Source organism: Vidua macroura, chromosome 4 (assembly GCF_024509145.1).
Source record: "Vidua macroura isolate BioBank_ID:100142 chromosome 4, ASM2450914v1, whole genome shotgun sequence".
Classification (NCBI taxonomy): Eukaryota; Metazoa; Chordata; class Aves; order Passeriformes; family Viduidae; genus Vidua; species Vidua macroura.
In genome coordinates this window covers 47,239,176-47,254,190 of record NC_071574.1, presented here as the reverse complement: position 1 = coordinate 47,254,190, position 15,015 = coordinate 47,239,176, and the positions used below count along the sequence as shown (strand labels likewise).

The 15,015-nt window shown below is 35.6% G+C and overlaps 1 protein-coding gene across 4 annotated transcripts in view; it reads left to right on the top strand.

Moving 5' to 3' along the window:
- The window catches only part of FIP1L1 (factor interacting with PAPOLA and CPSF1), a 38,353-nt gene that overhangs the window by 7,036 nt on the left and 16,302 nt on the right, over window positions 1-15,015 (top strand). For 2 of the 4 annotated variants that reach the window (XM_053975534.1, XM_053975532.1), the window contains exons 5-11: window positions 1,191-1,252; window positions 1,449-1,556; window positions 2,640-2,770; window positions 3,045-3,113; window positions 5,346-5,455; window positions 12,221-12,314; window positions 13,327-13,480. In XM_053975534.1, the coding sequence (XP_053831509.1) occupies window positions 1,191-1,252; window positions 1,449-1,556; window positions 2,640-2,770; window positions 3,045-3,113; window positions 5,346-5,455; window positions 12,221-12,314; window positions 13,327-13,480 (728 nt within the window). The remainder of the gene's footprint in view (window positions 1-1,190; window positions 1,253-1,448; window positions 1,557-2,639; window positions 2,771-3,044; window positions 3,114-5,345; window positions 5,456-12,220; window positions 12,315-13,326; window positions 13,481-15,015) is intronic. The other 2 variants (XM_053975533.1, XM_053975531.1) reach the window with 1 other exon arrangement.

Below are 15,015 nucleotides of genomic sequence, written 5' to 3'. Positions count from 1 at the left end.
GTACTAAAGCAAAACTATATTTATATTCTCAGTGGATTTGCTGATGCTCTTTCCATGTATGCAGGAAACAATGAGCAGATGATCCTAAATCTAATTAGAGTAGAAAATTTTATATAGAAATGTCTGTCTTCTGAAAAATCTTATTTTCTGGGTGAATTAGACAGAAAGTTCACAGAAGGGCAGGAATCTAAAACAAACTGAACATTGTTGTACATTTTAGCTGCAGTAGAACAAGTCTGTTTTATAGGATTAAACAGGTTTTCATATAGTAGTCAGCTGCAATTTAAAAAGCCTGACAATTTTGTTTCACAAAATCATGCACAAATACAGCGTGGCAGATCAGAAGGTTAAATGTTTGTGTCAGTTTTATGCTGTTGTAGCACTTGAAAGAAAATGCACTGCATGGAAGTGAATACTGTAAACTATACCCTGACCTTCTAATTATATGCAAATCTCAGGAGGTATATGGGTTACCTGTGAGGATAAGTTACATTACACACAAATGGTAGGGAGAGCTAGCTCTTAATGTTACAAATGAACAATACTGTAATTCCTAAGGTAGTTAAATCTATTCAGTAGTTAGATTTCTGAGTGCATTTTTATGAAGAAAGCTCTCAAGTATTTTAGAAAGTGAAAAATTACATACTTTTCTATTGTTCCCAAGAATGGATGATTACTAGAAGTACATTGAAACAGCACTTCAGTAATTTTAGAGAAATGCTTGTATTTTCCACACCTGTACAGATAAAATGGAATGATTATGAAAAGAGAAAATGATCCATCTAAGCACTTCCTTTTTTTTTTTTAATTTTGTTTTTACTCTAATCCCCGGACTGTCATCTGTATCCCTAAATGAACTGCATTTTTCCTTTCTCTCTCTTCTTCTGGTTCTGTCCATTCTTGTTTCTATCAAGGTCTTTATCCTTTCAACTCAGGAAGAGTGACTGGGACTTGCTTCACTACTGTTTATTAGTTGGAGAAGTTGCTACTGAGCATAGAAAGGTACTCTTTCTTCCTCCTAGGCTGATCTCTTTACTTTTACAGTTACCAGCTTGGAAAGCTAGAGATTCAGGATGGTGATTGAGCCTGGGTCCAATATGTTTCTGGATCTAGCTGTCTCTTGTTTTGTGTTTTCTTCTGGTTTAAAAGTTTTCTTTTTCTAATTAATTTTTTTTGTTAATTTCTTGAAGTTATGGAGCAGCACCTGTGAATCTCAATATTAAGGCAGGAGGACGAGCTTATGGATCTTCTGGTAAGAAAATTTATACAGTAATATTAGTAAAAAAACCAAACTGGATTGTTTTGGATTAAGGAAATAATTGTTTCTTTTAAAACTTCTTGATAAATTTGCCTGGCTTTTAATTTGTTTGTTATTATTCTAAGTGTAATGCTACTGATAAAATTCCATTTGGTAGAGACAGAAGGCTCTAACTAACTTTTCTTCACAGGTGCAAAAGTTAAAGGACTGGATCTAGATGCACCAGGGAGTATTAATGGTGTGCCACTTCTTGAAGTAGATTTAGATTCATTTGAAGATAAACCTTGGAGAAAGCCAGGTAATGTCTGGTTTATGTTAACTGCTTCATAGGTGTTCAGTAGATTATTTTAATAATGTTTCCTGTTGACTGCATGCAGCTGTCCCCTTACCTATCCCTCAGAGGTACTGTACAGCATTATTTGGAAAAAGCAACTATGTTACTTGTTGCCTTCCTGCTGTGCCACAGCGTTCTTGGGTGTGCCCTGTTTGTTAGTATACATCTCCATCACATGTCAGGAGAAAGAGATAGGCCAATTTTTTAATACATATGTATCCTGAGCTCTCCTTGGAAATCTGTGTTCCTGTGGAGATTACTGCCATTGCTCTGTACCATGGAACACAAGATAAAGCAAAATGGAAAATAGTTCTGGCAGGTTTTAGCATGAAGACTGGTGAAACATAACTGCCAGTGCTAGGTTGTGTTCATGCACAGACATCCATGAGGTTTGAATAAGAAACGGGGACTTTCCACATGGACTTTTCATGAGTCTTCTCTGTATTGTCTCATTGGCTCAAGTGATTTGTCCAGACTTTTCTAATTTTATCAGCATTGGTTTGGTTTTTTAGTACCAGTAAATCTTGCTGCTGCATATAGGTTTCTTCTAGTGTTTGTATATTGCTATGGTAATACAAAAATGTTAGCTATATTAAATATATTCTATGGATGTGAGTTTCAACTGTTCTCTCTTACCCTAAAAATACTTCATGGCATCAAATGAAACTAGGAGCCAAAACAAAGTGAGAAGTCAAATACAGAACAAGCAAAACAAAAGGGAGCAGTTCTTCACTGAACATAAAGCAAATCTATAGATCTTATATTTATCTTGTTGTAAAGATATGGGAGATTATAATACCACATTATATTCTCTACTCTTGGTCCCCACTTCATGATGCTAGGCAAGTTACTGTTTCTGACTAAATTTTAATGGGTTTACAATCTTAGCAATGAATACTCTGTCTGTTGATGAACTGTGCATTTCAGTTATGCTTTTTAGATCAATACCTAATCACTTTTGATGCTCTAAGTAGAGGTGTATATATGTTTAGTGGAGGAAAGATGAACTTTGTAATGTCCTAAAATCCTATGCTTCTCTGCTTAAAGGGGCTGATCTCTCAGATTATTTTAACTATGGCTTCAATGAAGATACCTGGAAAGCTTACTGTGAAAAACAAAAGAGAATACGAATGGGTCTTGAAATTTTGCCAGTTACCTCAACCACAAATAAAATTACGGTAAATAGTGCTTTCTTTGTATTGTACATGTTTTTTTTCCCTGTAAAGCTGCTTGTGTGTCATAAGCTTGTTCTGCCCAGTTCAGTACATTTGTTAGTTTGCACCCGACTCCCTTCCCTGAACCTTGAGTGTTACTGTGTTGCTTCACTGGCAGTTTGTGTGGATAGTGTGACAGACAGCTACAGCTAGATTGCATTTGTACCTTTATTGAGACTGTGGCCCATCATTTAAGAATTGTGTGGTGTCTTAATGGGCAATGTGTTATTTAACTTAGGCTGAAGACAAAGCTATGGAAGTAAGACCAAGTGCAGAGATTCTCGATGGCAGATACCATCTTTTAAAGGTGAATTTTAGTAAAATTTTGTTGGTTGCTCTCATTTTTCTTGGGTATTGCTTCCCATGCCAGAACAGACCGATAGAAGAACAACTGATATGGACACAGCCATTATTTCATACTCTCATCCTACATCAGTGACTTTCTGTATATGTCACAAAATGTGGATTGAAAAGTGTTGCTTTGTTCGTCACTTCTGCAAGCATGTGAGTTAGTGGCCTGGTGAACTAACAGATTTCCCAGTGAAATTAATTTTTCTTGATGTGATGGTTTATTTGTAGTTGTAGTGCATTCGTTTGTGCAGATTAAAGAATTTGTGCAGATGTGGTGGGGAAGTTTTGTAGATTATGGCATGTTTGTTTTTCCTCTGGCATTGTAGCTCTTACTACAATGTTTTGTAACAGTTATCTTTGACAACTCTGAGATGAAAATCAATCTTCCATATTTTTGTGTTGCCCTTCTGGGGTTAGTTAACAATAAATCAAGTTATGTATAATAATTTTTCCATTCACAAATGCTGGTTTTCAGAGAATAGAAAGACCTACATGACAACATTTATTTTAAGATTGAACTTTTTTTATCTTTTCAGTTTCTCATTTACTTGTTTGATACTAAGCTTAAAATTATAATACAAAGGTTATTTATTTTACTTATTCTTAATATGTAGTAATTTTTGTTCTTGAACTGTCTTTGAAGTGACTTGGAACGGTTTCTTTCTTCTGCATACTCTTGTCAATTGCGGATACAGAACTGTCAATTGCAGATGGGTGTTTTTCTCTTACATGCTACTTGAGGATATTCGGTTATTTTGATTTTATTTTAGCAAGAATGGATCAGAAGGTTTCTGGGGCTTTATACCTTTCTCAGTTATCATTTTAATAGTGCTGTGGGACAGTAGATATAGTGGACAGTAGGAGTTACAATTTGCAACTGACTGTAATCTCAAACTTTTCTGAAATGCTCTGAAGGAAAAAAGGTAAGTTGTCTAACCCAAAACTTCCCCTATTTCTAGCTCAGTACTGACTCTGGTGATCAAACAGTACAGGTAATAATGTTGTTGTAAGAGTTTGTCATGTTTTAAAAGGAGTTTACATGTAATTATTAATTTCATTAACTTCTTTTCCTTCTCTTCTGAAACAGTCTAATGTAATTTCTATTATATTTACATGTAATTTATATTAATCTCCTGTAACTGGCAAGAATGTCTCCTACATTTCCCAATTGCTCATTAATTTGTAGAAATCTTTTTCAGATAAATACTTTGACCTTTTCCCCTCATATTTCTGGATAGGAAACATTAATTCAATTTTTAATGAATTTTAACTATTTATGTACGTTTTTGTAGGTTTGGGAAATGTGCCCATGTTTAAAAGTGAGGTTCTGCAGAAACACAGTAGTTCACTTGCTTACAAGCTGTGAGATCACAGCTTATAGAATGTTATAGTATGAGTAAACTAGCTACATAGAGTGATGTAGCTGTATGGTGGGAGTGAGTTTAAAAATGGAATCACTATATATTTGTCTTTAATACTGACCCATGCAGGTTTTTCTCTCATATATAACTGCTGCTGAAGTAAAACAATACTTGATGTACTTGCACCAAAGGTTTTGCATAGCTTTAATAAAAGAAGTGTCTGGAATTTTGCAGTACTTCAGCAACAGCAGGGTGTTTCTGAAGTATTCAGTCTGAACTAATGAAAAGTCTTTTGCAGTTTGCATAACCCAGAGTATGGGATGACTTACTGGTATGACTCAGAAATTAAGCGGTTACTAGATCTCACGATCAATGATGCAGATGGAGAATCCATTCAAGTTTATTGTCTCATGGTTTGCTGGTAGTTGATAGCAGGCTTGTTAGATATCTCTGTAAAGATTATGAATTTTTTTTAAAATATGTGTCCTTCTTCTAAAAATCAAGATGTAATTTGGTTCATACAGGAAGTTCTTCAAGAAAATCAGTTTGGTCTGTTCATATACAAATGAAATGCTTGGAAAATAAATATTTAAGCTGTCTAATCTTCTGTAAAAATGCATTCTCTGGCATATTGATTCTTATATATCTATCAAACACAGTACTTAAGGAATACATCAGTACAAAAGACATAATTTTCTAGCTGTGCAGAGGTGACAGGTTTTGAAATTCTGAATAGAGTTGGACTTTCTTTTTGTGTTGGCTGTGTGTTGAGTGTTGGAGCTACTGCACTTGTGAGGGTAAACTAATGATGAAACATTATTTTGAAGGTACAGCAAGGCAGAACTGGAAATTTGGAGAAAGAGTTGGCAGTGCAGTCGACCAAACCCGATTTCACATCTCCTCCAGCCTTATTCAAATCAGGAATTCCAACAAACAGGTCAGTTAGCTGTAACTCATGACCAAAAAACTCTTTCTACTGTTACCTTTATGTCTTTGAAGTTTATGATTTTTGTAGGGAAAAAAAAATGGAAATTATGCTTCTGTAACAGGTAAAAAAGAAGGGTAGAGATATCCTAATCACATTTAGCATAATCGCACATGAATACTGTGCTACCTTCTTGGCTATTTGGGAAAAAGTAGAAGAAAAGGGGAGAAAAACCAGCAGGACCAAGGAACAAGACAGTTACAAAAATTCAGCTGTTGATTACACTGTGCTGTGTATAATTAAATTTGCCATAATAATATTTCTGGTTAGGGTCCTTATGAGTCTTAGGTAACTTATTTTTTCAGTTAAACAAGATGGAATCTTACAACTCTGACTTTAACAACTGGAGGAATTCCTGAAATTCCTAGTCTCTTTCCTGCAAGGCAGCTCTGGTTTCCCCATATTTGAGTATTTTATTATATTTTCTTCGAAATGAGAGAAATTATTTCCTTACTGAGTTCCTTCTCCCAGCCCCAGGCTTTAATAAGTTCTCTCTTCTTTATCTAAGCCACTGCTGTTTGGTATTTGGCACTTGGCACTTGGCTTAAGATGAATCCATGCTTCTGCTTTACTTTAATTATTTAATGACCCTGTTTAGAAGTTTTGGTTCTGTGCAAATTAAAAGTCCTTATATTACATCATATTACAAACAATGGTAAGAAAGGTAGAGCAGGTTGTACATTGGATACTCTGCTGTCAGCCATTAAAGATGAGGAGATATGACCCATCTTTAGTGCTGCATCCATAAGTACCTTGACTATTTAGAGGCACTTGTGTTAGATTATTCCATCTTGTAAGAGTCAGTTCAACACCCAAAAGTATTTTTCTTGGGGGCAGGGTTGGGGGGGCAGGAGGAAATCAATCATACCCTTGCCTGCACTTTTCTTTCACTTCTAGCATATTCCTTCCTGTATTCTTCTCTGAGCTATCAGCTTATGCTGCTCTGTGTTTAGTAGATTTTAGTTCTGTTTTTCTATTTTTCTGTGTCAAAGAAACGAGAAGAGTTTTCCAAACTTCTTGTTAACCTTGTAGCTGTTTTTAAAATTTGGTTTTCTGAATTGCTTTTAATGTATGATGTTCTTGTAACAGAGTTCTCAAACTGGAATGTATTTTTCACAGGGCAAGGATTCCAAATCTGTATCTAGCAGAGGTTTTGTTACAAGATTTCAATTCTTTGCTTATCTCAGTGGACAGAACCTCTAAACTACTTCTGGAAGTAATTAATGACCACCTGGTCATTAAAATGTAGTCAAGTATAAAGTTGTAGAAAAAATGTATTGTGTAGATTATGTGTGAAATTTGCAGTTGTGGTGACTGTGTCACTTTGTGACATTTATTTTGATGTATCCCTTTGTGACATAACACTTTGACAATTATATCACTTGTGCATTCCAGCGGGTAGAATAGGTTGTTTTGTATATATTTGGTGTGAATACTGTAATTGTAAGTTGTTACAGTGAGAAAACTGACATCTTCCTAATATCTGCTCCTATGGAGACGCTTGCTTAAAATAGATTATTCTGTAAAGAAAGGTATTTCTACCAAGTGGTCGGAAGAGATTTTGAAAGAAAACTGTATGCTCTGAAGTGTGAGAGTAGCTCAAGGAGTGAATATGTATTAGGTGTGTGGATTATATATATTTCTACTTTAATGACTTTTCCATAATACATCTAGTATTTTGTGTTTCTAAGTGCCTGTATTAGTAACTTCTGTATAACCAGACAGGGTTTTATGGGGTTGGACTATTTTCTTTCTTTAGTTAAAGAGTTTATTTTAGGTAGGCAGAAAATTTTCAGCAATGTAGCTCATCAGTAATTTAAAATAATTGCCTTTATGCCATGTGGCATTTGCAATAGCCTTGTTGAGAAATTGCTGGAAGCATTTCTCATGTAGCAGTAAAACTCTGAACTGCTAGCAGTAGTTGATATATTTTGTGAAAGGGAGAGAAAACTGATACAATCTGGTATAGCAGCACTGGTGTGAGGATCAGTAAGAAAACAGAAAGACCTAGGCAGTTTACCTCACCAGAAGAAGCAGCAGCTCTTCTCAGTCACAGACAAACACTGCCTCCCGAAAAGCCAGTTCAGGCATCAGAAAGTGGTAGAAACAATACAGGAGGGGCCAATCATGGGAATTAAGGTAAAGGGGAAAAACAATTCAGGGCATGATGCTCATTTAACATTTTAGTTCCTCACTTACTAGTCAGGGCTTGAATATTGCTTCATGGATGATTTTACACATGGGCATTACATATAGCTCTTCAGTTGCCAGGTTGGGGACAGATAGTGGTGCTTACTTTTTATTTCATTTGTTTATAAACAAACATTGAAGTAATTTTGTGCTTATGTTTTCATCTTTTTGATTTGAGTCCAGTATATGTTTGCATGTGATTGCAAATTGTCTCAAAAAACCCCAAAAAACCTCTGAGGTCTAGCAATGATATTGCTTGTTATCAATACCGAAGTTGTAGATGATGGAATAGGAAGAGTATTACTGCTCACCAGCAAATAATTGTTGCTAATTCACTAGAATTGCACCCTAAATGTGTAATTCAAGTGCTTGTTCATACAGTGTATCTCTGGGAAATTTTGCTTGAACAGTGACTGTCTTAATCATAGCTGAGATATTAGTTGTTTAGAAATGACACCTGAATTTCTTTTCTTGATTCTGTGATACTTAGGGCTGTTGAGCAGCGTAAAGTGTTGCATAATCCTGAAGGAGGAGTTAAATCAAAATGGAAATAGTTTAGTAAATGGACATTGTATGCAAATAGTATGGTATGAAATAAAATCTTTGTTCTCCAGAGAGAGTTAAAGGCTTATTGTGTGCATAGTCCTAATTACGGTAAAAACCTGAAGGAACCTGTTTTGACTACAATGCTTTCTAGGCCATGAAGAGGACTTCGACATATTTCAAATGTATCCTAACCAACTACTTCATAAAAGTGTCTTGTTTCCAGACCACTGTTTTTCCTTATGTCATTTTTCAAAGACTATGAGATAGTTTTTCTTTAGTAATAGAGACATAAGCATAGGTTTCATTTATAAGCTGGCTGCAAAAGCTTGTATTTTCTCATTCAAGTAATACCTATTACAGCTTTCCATCACAATTTTTTTTTGTCTGAAGTTTTTTGGTTTTTAACCTCCATTTATGCTTTTATAGTTATTGAAGTGTTCATTACATCTAAATGGGTTTTTCTTTCAGAGAAATGTAATGGAAGTGATGGAAACTCAGATGTTATTTTGAAAAAAGTGGGTTTTTATAAAAATTGTTTCATTTTGGTATTTGGTTCTTATTCATATCAGTTAGTGGTGAGCTCAGCAAAGTTGAGGCCCTCCTCAAGAGGAGGAAAATAAAACATAAAATACATAAGTAAAACAAGAAATAAGAAATATTGAAGCATAATTCCATATATATTAGACTATACAATAAGTCTACTGCACAAATGTGGCATCCCATAGTTAATCTGATTCGGAAGAGTCATTTGGGGGTGTTCCAAAAAGCAGCTTATTTATTTTATCTGTGGTAAGGATAAGGATTTTTGAAGCTATGCACTTGGAAAATAACTGGGTTTGCCTTCTTTTTTTCTTCTTTTTTCCCCTTCTTTCTCTTTGCTCTGTAGAATCTAAGCTGAGCTTGCCAAATGAGATTGAGTTACCTTTCTGAATTACTCTCCATGGAAGTGGTATTCTTAGTGCAAATAGCTCATAAATAACCATTCTCTAATTAGAGTGAGATAACTCAGAGTTGCTGGAATGTTCCTTTCAAGCTACACTTTGTATGAACTCTGCTGTGGGCTCATGTGCATCCCACACGTGTGGATTGCCTTTTTATGTTTCAGAGGATCCATTGAGAATGCATCTGTATCCCAGGTGCCTTGATCACGTAAGGGACAAACCAAGCCCTTCCTTTTCTTTGCTTATGGCACTGAGACAGAAACTGAGTCTTGCCTGCTATTTACCATGAGTCTAGATAATGTCTAGGGAGTTGTGGAAATTTCTCCTTGTGCCAGCTTGCTGTGACTTAATGTGTGTGTGACTTAACATGTGATTTGAAGTGTCATCTGCTGCTTCATTTGCAGCTGAATCTATGCTTTCTTTTGTTTGATTTCAAGCTCTTCTAGTGAAATTCTCAATGAAATCATTATTGCAATCTTGGAAATAGAGAATTTGTCAAGTGCAAGGTATTATGGCAAAATCCATCATTATGAAAAATAATCTCTTTGCAGTTGTTGGAAAGAGCAGTGGACATAACACTACACAGCATTATTTAAATAATAAATACAAAGTATAATCTCAGTGAGATTGAGTGAGCACAGGTATACTCTTCCGAATCTAAAAAAAATTAAATGAAAACGTTTATTTCAGTAAAATTGATGTCTAGGAACCAACTAATTGGTAGTCTGCATTTGCTGCATTTGATATTGCAGTGGTGTGTTTGGGCTGCTTCCCAAGCCAGAATTAATATTACTGTAATATAGTTGAGGCATATATTGATTTGATGCCTGGTACTCTTGCACTGGTGTCACTGTATGTGTTTTCAGTGCTGATTCCAAGAGTTCTGGCAGTGTGCAAACAGTACAAGAGAGGAAGTCTTAATTCTGCTGTGTACATCATTCCCAAGTGGAAGCCCTGTAAATCAGTGGTGTGAGCCAGGCAGGGACCTTTTGCTGTAGAAGAGTGTAATCTGTTACACACAAGGACTAAAGCTAGGTGAAATGAGTTTTCTAGGATATGGTTTGGATAATTAAGAGAAGATACCAGTGATAGAGGAGAATAAGTGTCTTAGAATTCTCAAACCACATGCACTGTCAGTGAAGACTGAGATAGTGAGAACAATTGTTTTAACAACTGTTTTATAATACCTATGTTTTCAATTCAGTTACTTAAAGGAAAATAATAATCCAGTGTAGCAGTGCTGGAAGGCCATGCAAGACCACTGGGGAAGTTTAGAAAAGCAGGTGTTGATTATTGGAACAATCTTAACTTCTAGCATGGGGTATTAGAAGACCAGAAAATTTCTTAAACTTCTGTTATCATTGTATAGTATATATTGCTGTATAGTATATACTCTTTAATTGAAGGTATGTTCTCTACTCTTGTACCATTGCACTGATTTGGTCTTTTTTTTTTTTTTTAACTCTAAACTGTTGTCCGTAATAAGCTTGCTTTTTAACATCCAGGAGGAAGCTCTAAACCCAGATACTGAGAGGACAGGCATTGGTATCATCCTCAGGATTCAGTCTGCTATGAAACTTCAGATTATCTCTGAGAGATCTAACTGTTACTTCATGCTCTAGTGTCTGCTGTGTCTTTTTCAGTTGCATTGGAATCTAGGTATCTGAGCAATTGGCAGAACTCTGGCAGAACTCTGAGCCTATAATTCCAATTTACAGTTGTTCTCCCTAATATTTGTATTCATGTGGTTAGTAGTACATTAGATGCAAAAAAGACAAGAACTTGTCTTCTGAAACTAGAAATATTTTTTTTCTTTCTATGGATTTGTTTCTGTGGAAATTTTAGGAAGGTTTTTTTCCCCGTCTTTTACTGTTACATATCATGCTCTTGGTAAATATCAGTTTTATCTGCTGTGGTTTCCATTATAGGTGAAACCACAGGTGAAAATATACGTCTCTTATAGGTGAGACACAGATTTTGTACCTTTGTTTCTCTTAACCATTAGCACTGTAGTTTTATACCTCATTTTCTAACAAAGATGACCTAGGTGAATCCTACTTTTTAACCTATTTTAGAAATCAACAGTGGCCTGCAGAGCAGGTAGAATCATAGAAGGTTAAGGGATTGAATTGGACCTTAAGGATCATTTAGCCCAACCTCCCCTGCCATGTGCAGGGACATCTCCCCCTAGAGCAGGTTGCTCATGGCCTTAGTCCGACGTGGTTTTTATAACTCTCATGCAGATAGATTTTATTATATCTGCATAAGAGTTATATATTTTCTATAAACCTTGGTTTCTGGCATTTTAGGTCTGCAAACAGAAAAGGTCACTATACTAGATTATTCCTCTCTTCAAAATAGTGATTCCTGTTGTCATAAACATCAGGCTTTAGTTTTACTTGGTCCCATTCAGATACTTGTCATATTTTCTGGTCTGGTTCCTGGAGTACTTCTTTTGTATCAGTACATTCCTCTAAGGTTAATTTCCTGAAGATTTTGAGAGCTTGATTATTCTTTGAATTTTAGTGTTTATGTTTTATGCTAATATTTTTTTCTTCTGCCTTACCTTTGTTTGATCTTCCATGGAATCCTTCATTATAGTTTCATACAATTTAGAAATTACTTCTAATTAATAGTTTATAGCTGTTTTATGTTAGATTTTTGAGAAAGTTCTGCATAATATATTCTTTTCTTACTGAAGTTTTGTGATCTTTTTGTTTGTTTAGGTTTTTTTATTGTAACAGAAAAGCAGAAGTACTGTCTTTTATGAGGGGGAAGGAGACTGCTGTAGAGTCAGCTTTTGTCTTTGCTTTTCAAAGAAGTCTTTTTTGCTGCATTGTTTAGTTCTATGCTCTTGCATAGTTCAGCAAATGCATCACCATTAATGTTCTTGAGAAACAGTCTTTTATGTTTTCTACAGAAGAAAGAATTTTTGCCGTTTAGAATGAGAGAAGTCCATAAGGCTTTCTTCTTTAACTTTTTCTCTTTTTTCCTCCTTTTCTGATTCTGCTTGTTGATCCTGGTTTGTCCTGTGTTGCAGGCGGATATCTGGCACAATAGATGTGATTGGACAGACCATCACTATCAGCAGGGTGGAAGGACGACGGCGTGCTAATGAAAACAGCAACATACAGGTTTTACACTGCAGTTTTGCATTCTATTTTTGACTAAAAGACATTTTTGCTTTCCCCATAGCTTCTGACTAAAGCAGCAGTGTGTATGAATGAGTAACACATAAGTAACTTTAAGTCCAGGAATAAAATATTGGCAGTTTCCAAAATATATTAAGATGAAATATTTGATAAATTTCAAAAGAGAAATGTTTTGGTATACCTCTTACTGAAAAGAAATGAGTGATGTTGCAGACTTACAATCCAGGAGACAGCATTGGCTCTGCTAGATCTGCGTGGGATTGTTCTGTTTATGGAGTGAAAAGATAAATATTTGAACTTTTGTCCCCATTTATCCCCCGTTTGTCCCCCATTCGTCCCCCTATTCCTGCCAGACACTAATGCTGGAAGTGAAAGCCCCCTTGTATGCAGTTTGAGAAATGTAGTCTTTTAAAAATAAGGTGTGAAGGAATAAACAGTTGGTAGTAGCTTGTTTTAATTGTATTGTAGTACTTTACCATAAATTGCAAGATTAGTCTTTATGGTTTTAATCTAGACTTTTATTATCCTGAGAAAACAACTACATCTACACAGATGGAATACACTTCTCTCCTGAAGCATCAGAGAGAAGAATCAGGGTTGCTTGGTTCTCCAGTTGCATTTCCATGCCAACTGAGATTGAGGTTAAATAGTGAAAATAGCAAAGGATTGTAGTGCTAGTATTGAAAACACTACCACGTGTTTTTCATCTGATCTCAAGAGTATTTAAGTAATTTATAGTCATGGGTTGTTTTCTTGCTTTTCATACTGATTTTAAAATATTTTCCATTATACAAATTTAAGGTGCTCTTAGGCCTTGAAAGGTACTTGGCACATATGGGACACTGAACATAGGTATGCAGGTAGAACTTGTATCATCTGAATATGGGTCTTTAGATGTGAAGTAATGCTTTCCTATTTTAGTAACTGAAAGAGAGGAAACCTGTCTTGTACTCTTTTCACATAGCAATTGTAACTAGAGTTTGGTATTTTACAGGTTCTTTCAGAACGCTCTAATCCTGAAGTAGACAGTTTTACCAAGCCACCTCCATTTTTCCCTCCAGGAGCTCCACCTACTCACCTTCCACCGCCTCCTTTCCTCCCACCCCCTCCAACTGTCAGTACTGCTCCACCTCTGATTCCTCCACCAGGTAAATATCCTGCACACATAGGATGTGAATAATGAGAGATTTATTAACATCACATTCTTGAGGTACATTGTGCAGAATTTCAGAATTTCATGTTCTGCTCTTTTCTTAAGTGTATCTGCAAGGCAAACCCAGAAACTTTTATTTTTACTTTCTCAGTAAGCATAATCCCAAGTAGTAATTAATTACTTAAAGACTAACTGCTGGTTCTTTTGTTTTTGAAAATGCTTGAAGTGAGAAGCTGTATTCTGTAATTCAGTAACTGTTAATGCAATTGAGAGGTATATGTTAACACATCATTCTACAAACTTTTGAACTAAAAGTATGGCTTACCATGAATTTGTGTCACAAGTTGGATTCTCTGATGTCTAAGGTCAAGGCAGCAAGAGAAGTTCTAATTCTCCTTCTCTCAGAGTATGTATAAATTCCCAAAAGTCTGATAAGTATTGCATTTGCTCCGTATCCTTTCTTCCAGTTAGAAGTCTTATTAGTCCCTGATGTGTTTTTCCAGTGTTCTATGTCTGTGAATCTTAGAGGAATCAAAGCTCTTTGAGAACTTATCCCACTATTAATCTGTTTCAAAATGTACTGATATTTACTGAACATATATTGAAATGTGACATATATGGAAATTTCCTGGCAGAAGTGTCATGGGCTTTTGCACAAGTGGTATAGTGACCTGTACTTGTCATTTTAAGATATTAAGTTCAAAAGGATTTGGCAAGAAACTAAGAAGAACTGTCTGTGAGAAATTAAAATAGATGGAGAATCTTTGTGGTGTATTTGAGTAGGAAAGTGATGCATTTGTCTGCAGAGGAGACTGATTTAAGATGGAGCCTCTTTCCTTATTTCCTCCTGTTCCTTGAATTCTTTTGTTTAACTTGTTCTGAAAATCATGCTGAGCAGCTTCTTTGCTATTCTGCTTGCAGAGGGAATATTTTAAAAGTTTCTCTGTTAACATTCTTATGCAGAAGCAAAGAAGTCACATTTGAGTGCAACTAGTATGAGCTTCTATAGGGTTTAAATCCTCATAGAAGAAGTTGCTTCTTTAATTGCTCCTCCTAATTTTAAAACTTAACTCATTCTGCCTGGCAAGCTCTCGCTTTCCTCTGTGATGGTTATGCACAAAAATCACAACACATAAAAAATGAAGTAATTCTCTGCCCTTTTCCTTTTTTTTTTTCCTTTTTTTTTAATATAAATATAAAAAATAGAGTCTCTGAAGTGAGATTATGGTAATGCTCTGGTGATTTTGTGATGTTTCCTTACTGCGGAGGGGGAAGGACAGAAAGGGGATGGTTGTGACAGTAATGCTTCCTGTGTTTTTAAGCTTCATTTAACCTTTATGATAAAACAATATATGTAATGCATTGCAACTATTTAGAAAGTAATTATTTTAACTGTAATTGGGTTCAGAAAAGGCGTTCTAAGTTGCATATTATCAAAAACATGAGAACCACCCCCACAGACACCCCAGACACACTTGGTACAGGGATGTCACATACAGGTACTGGACTGTTCTTATAAAACCCCTCACC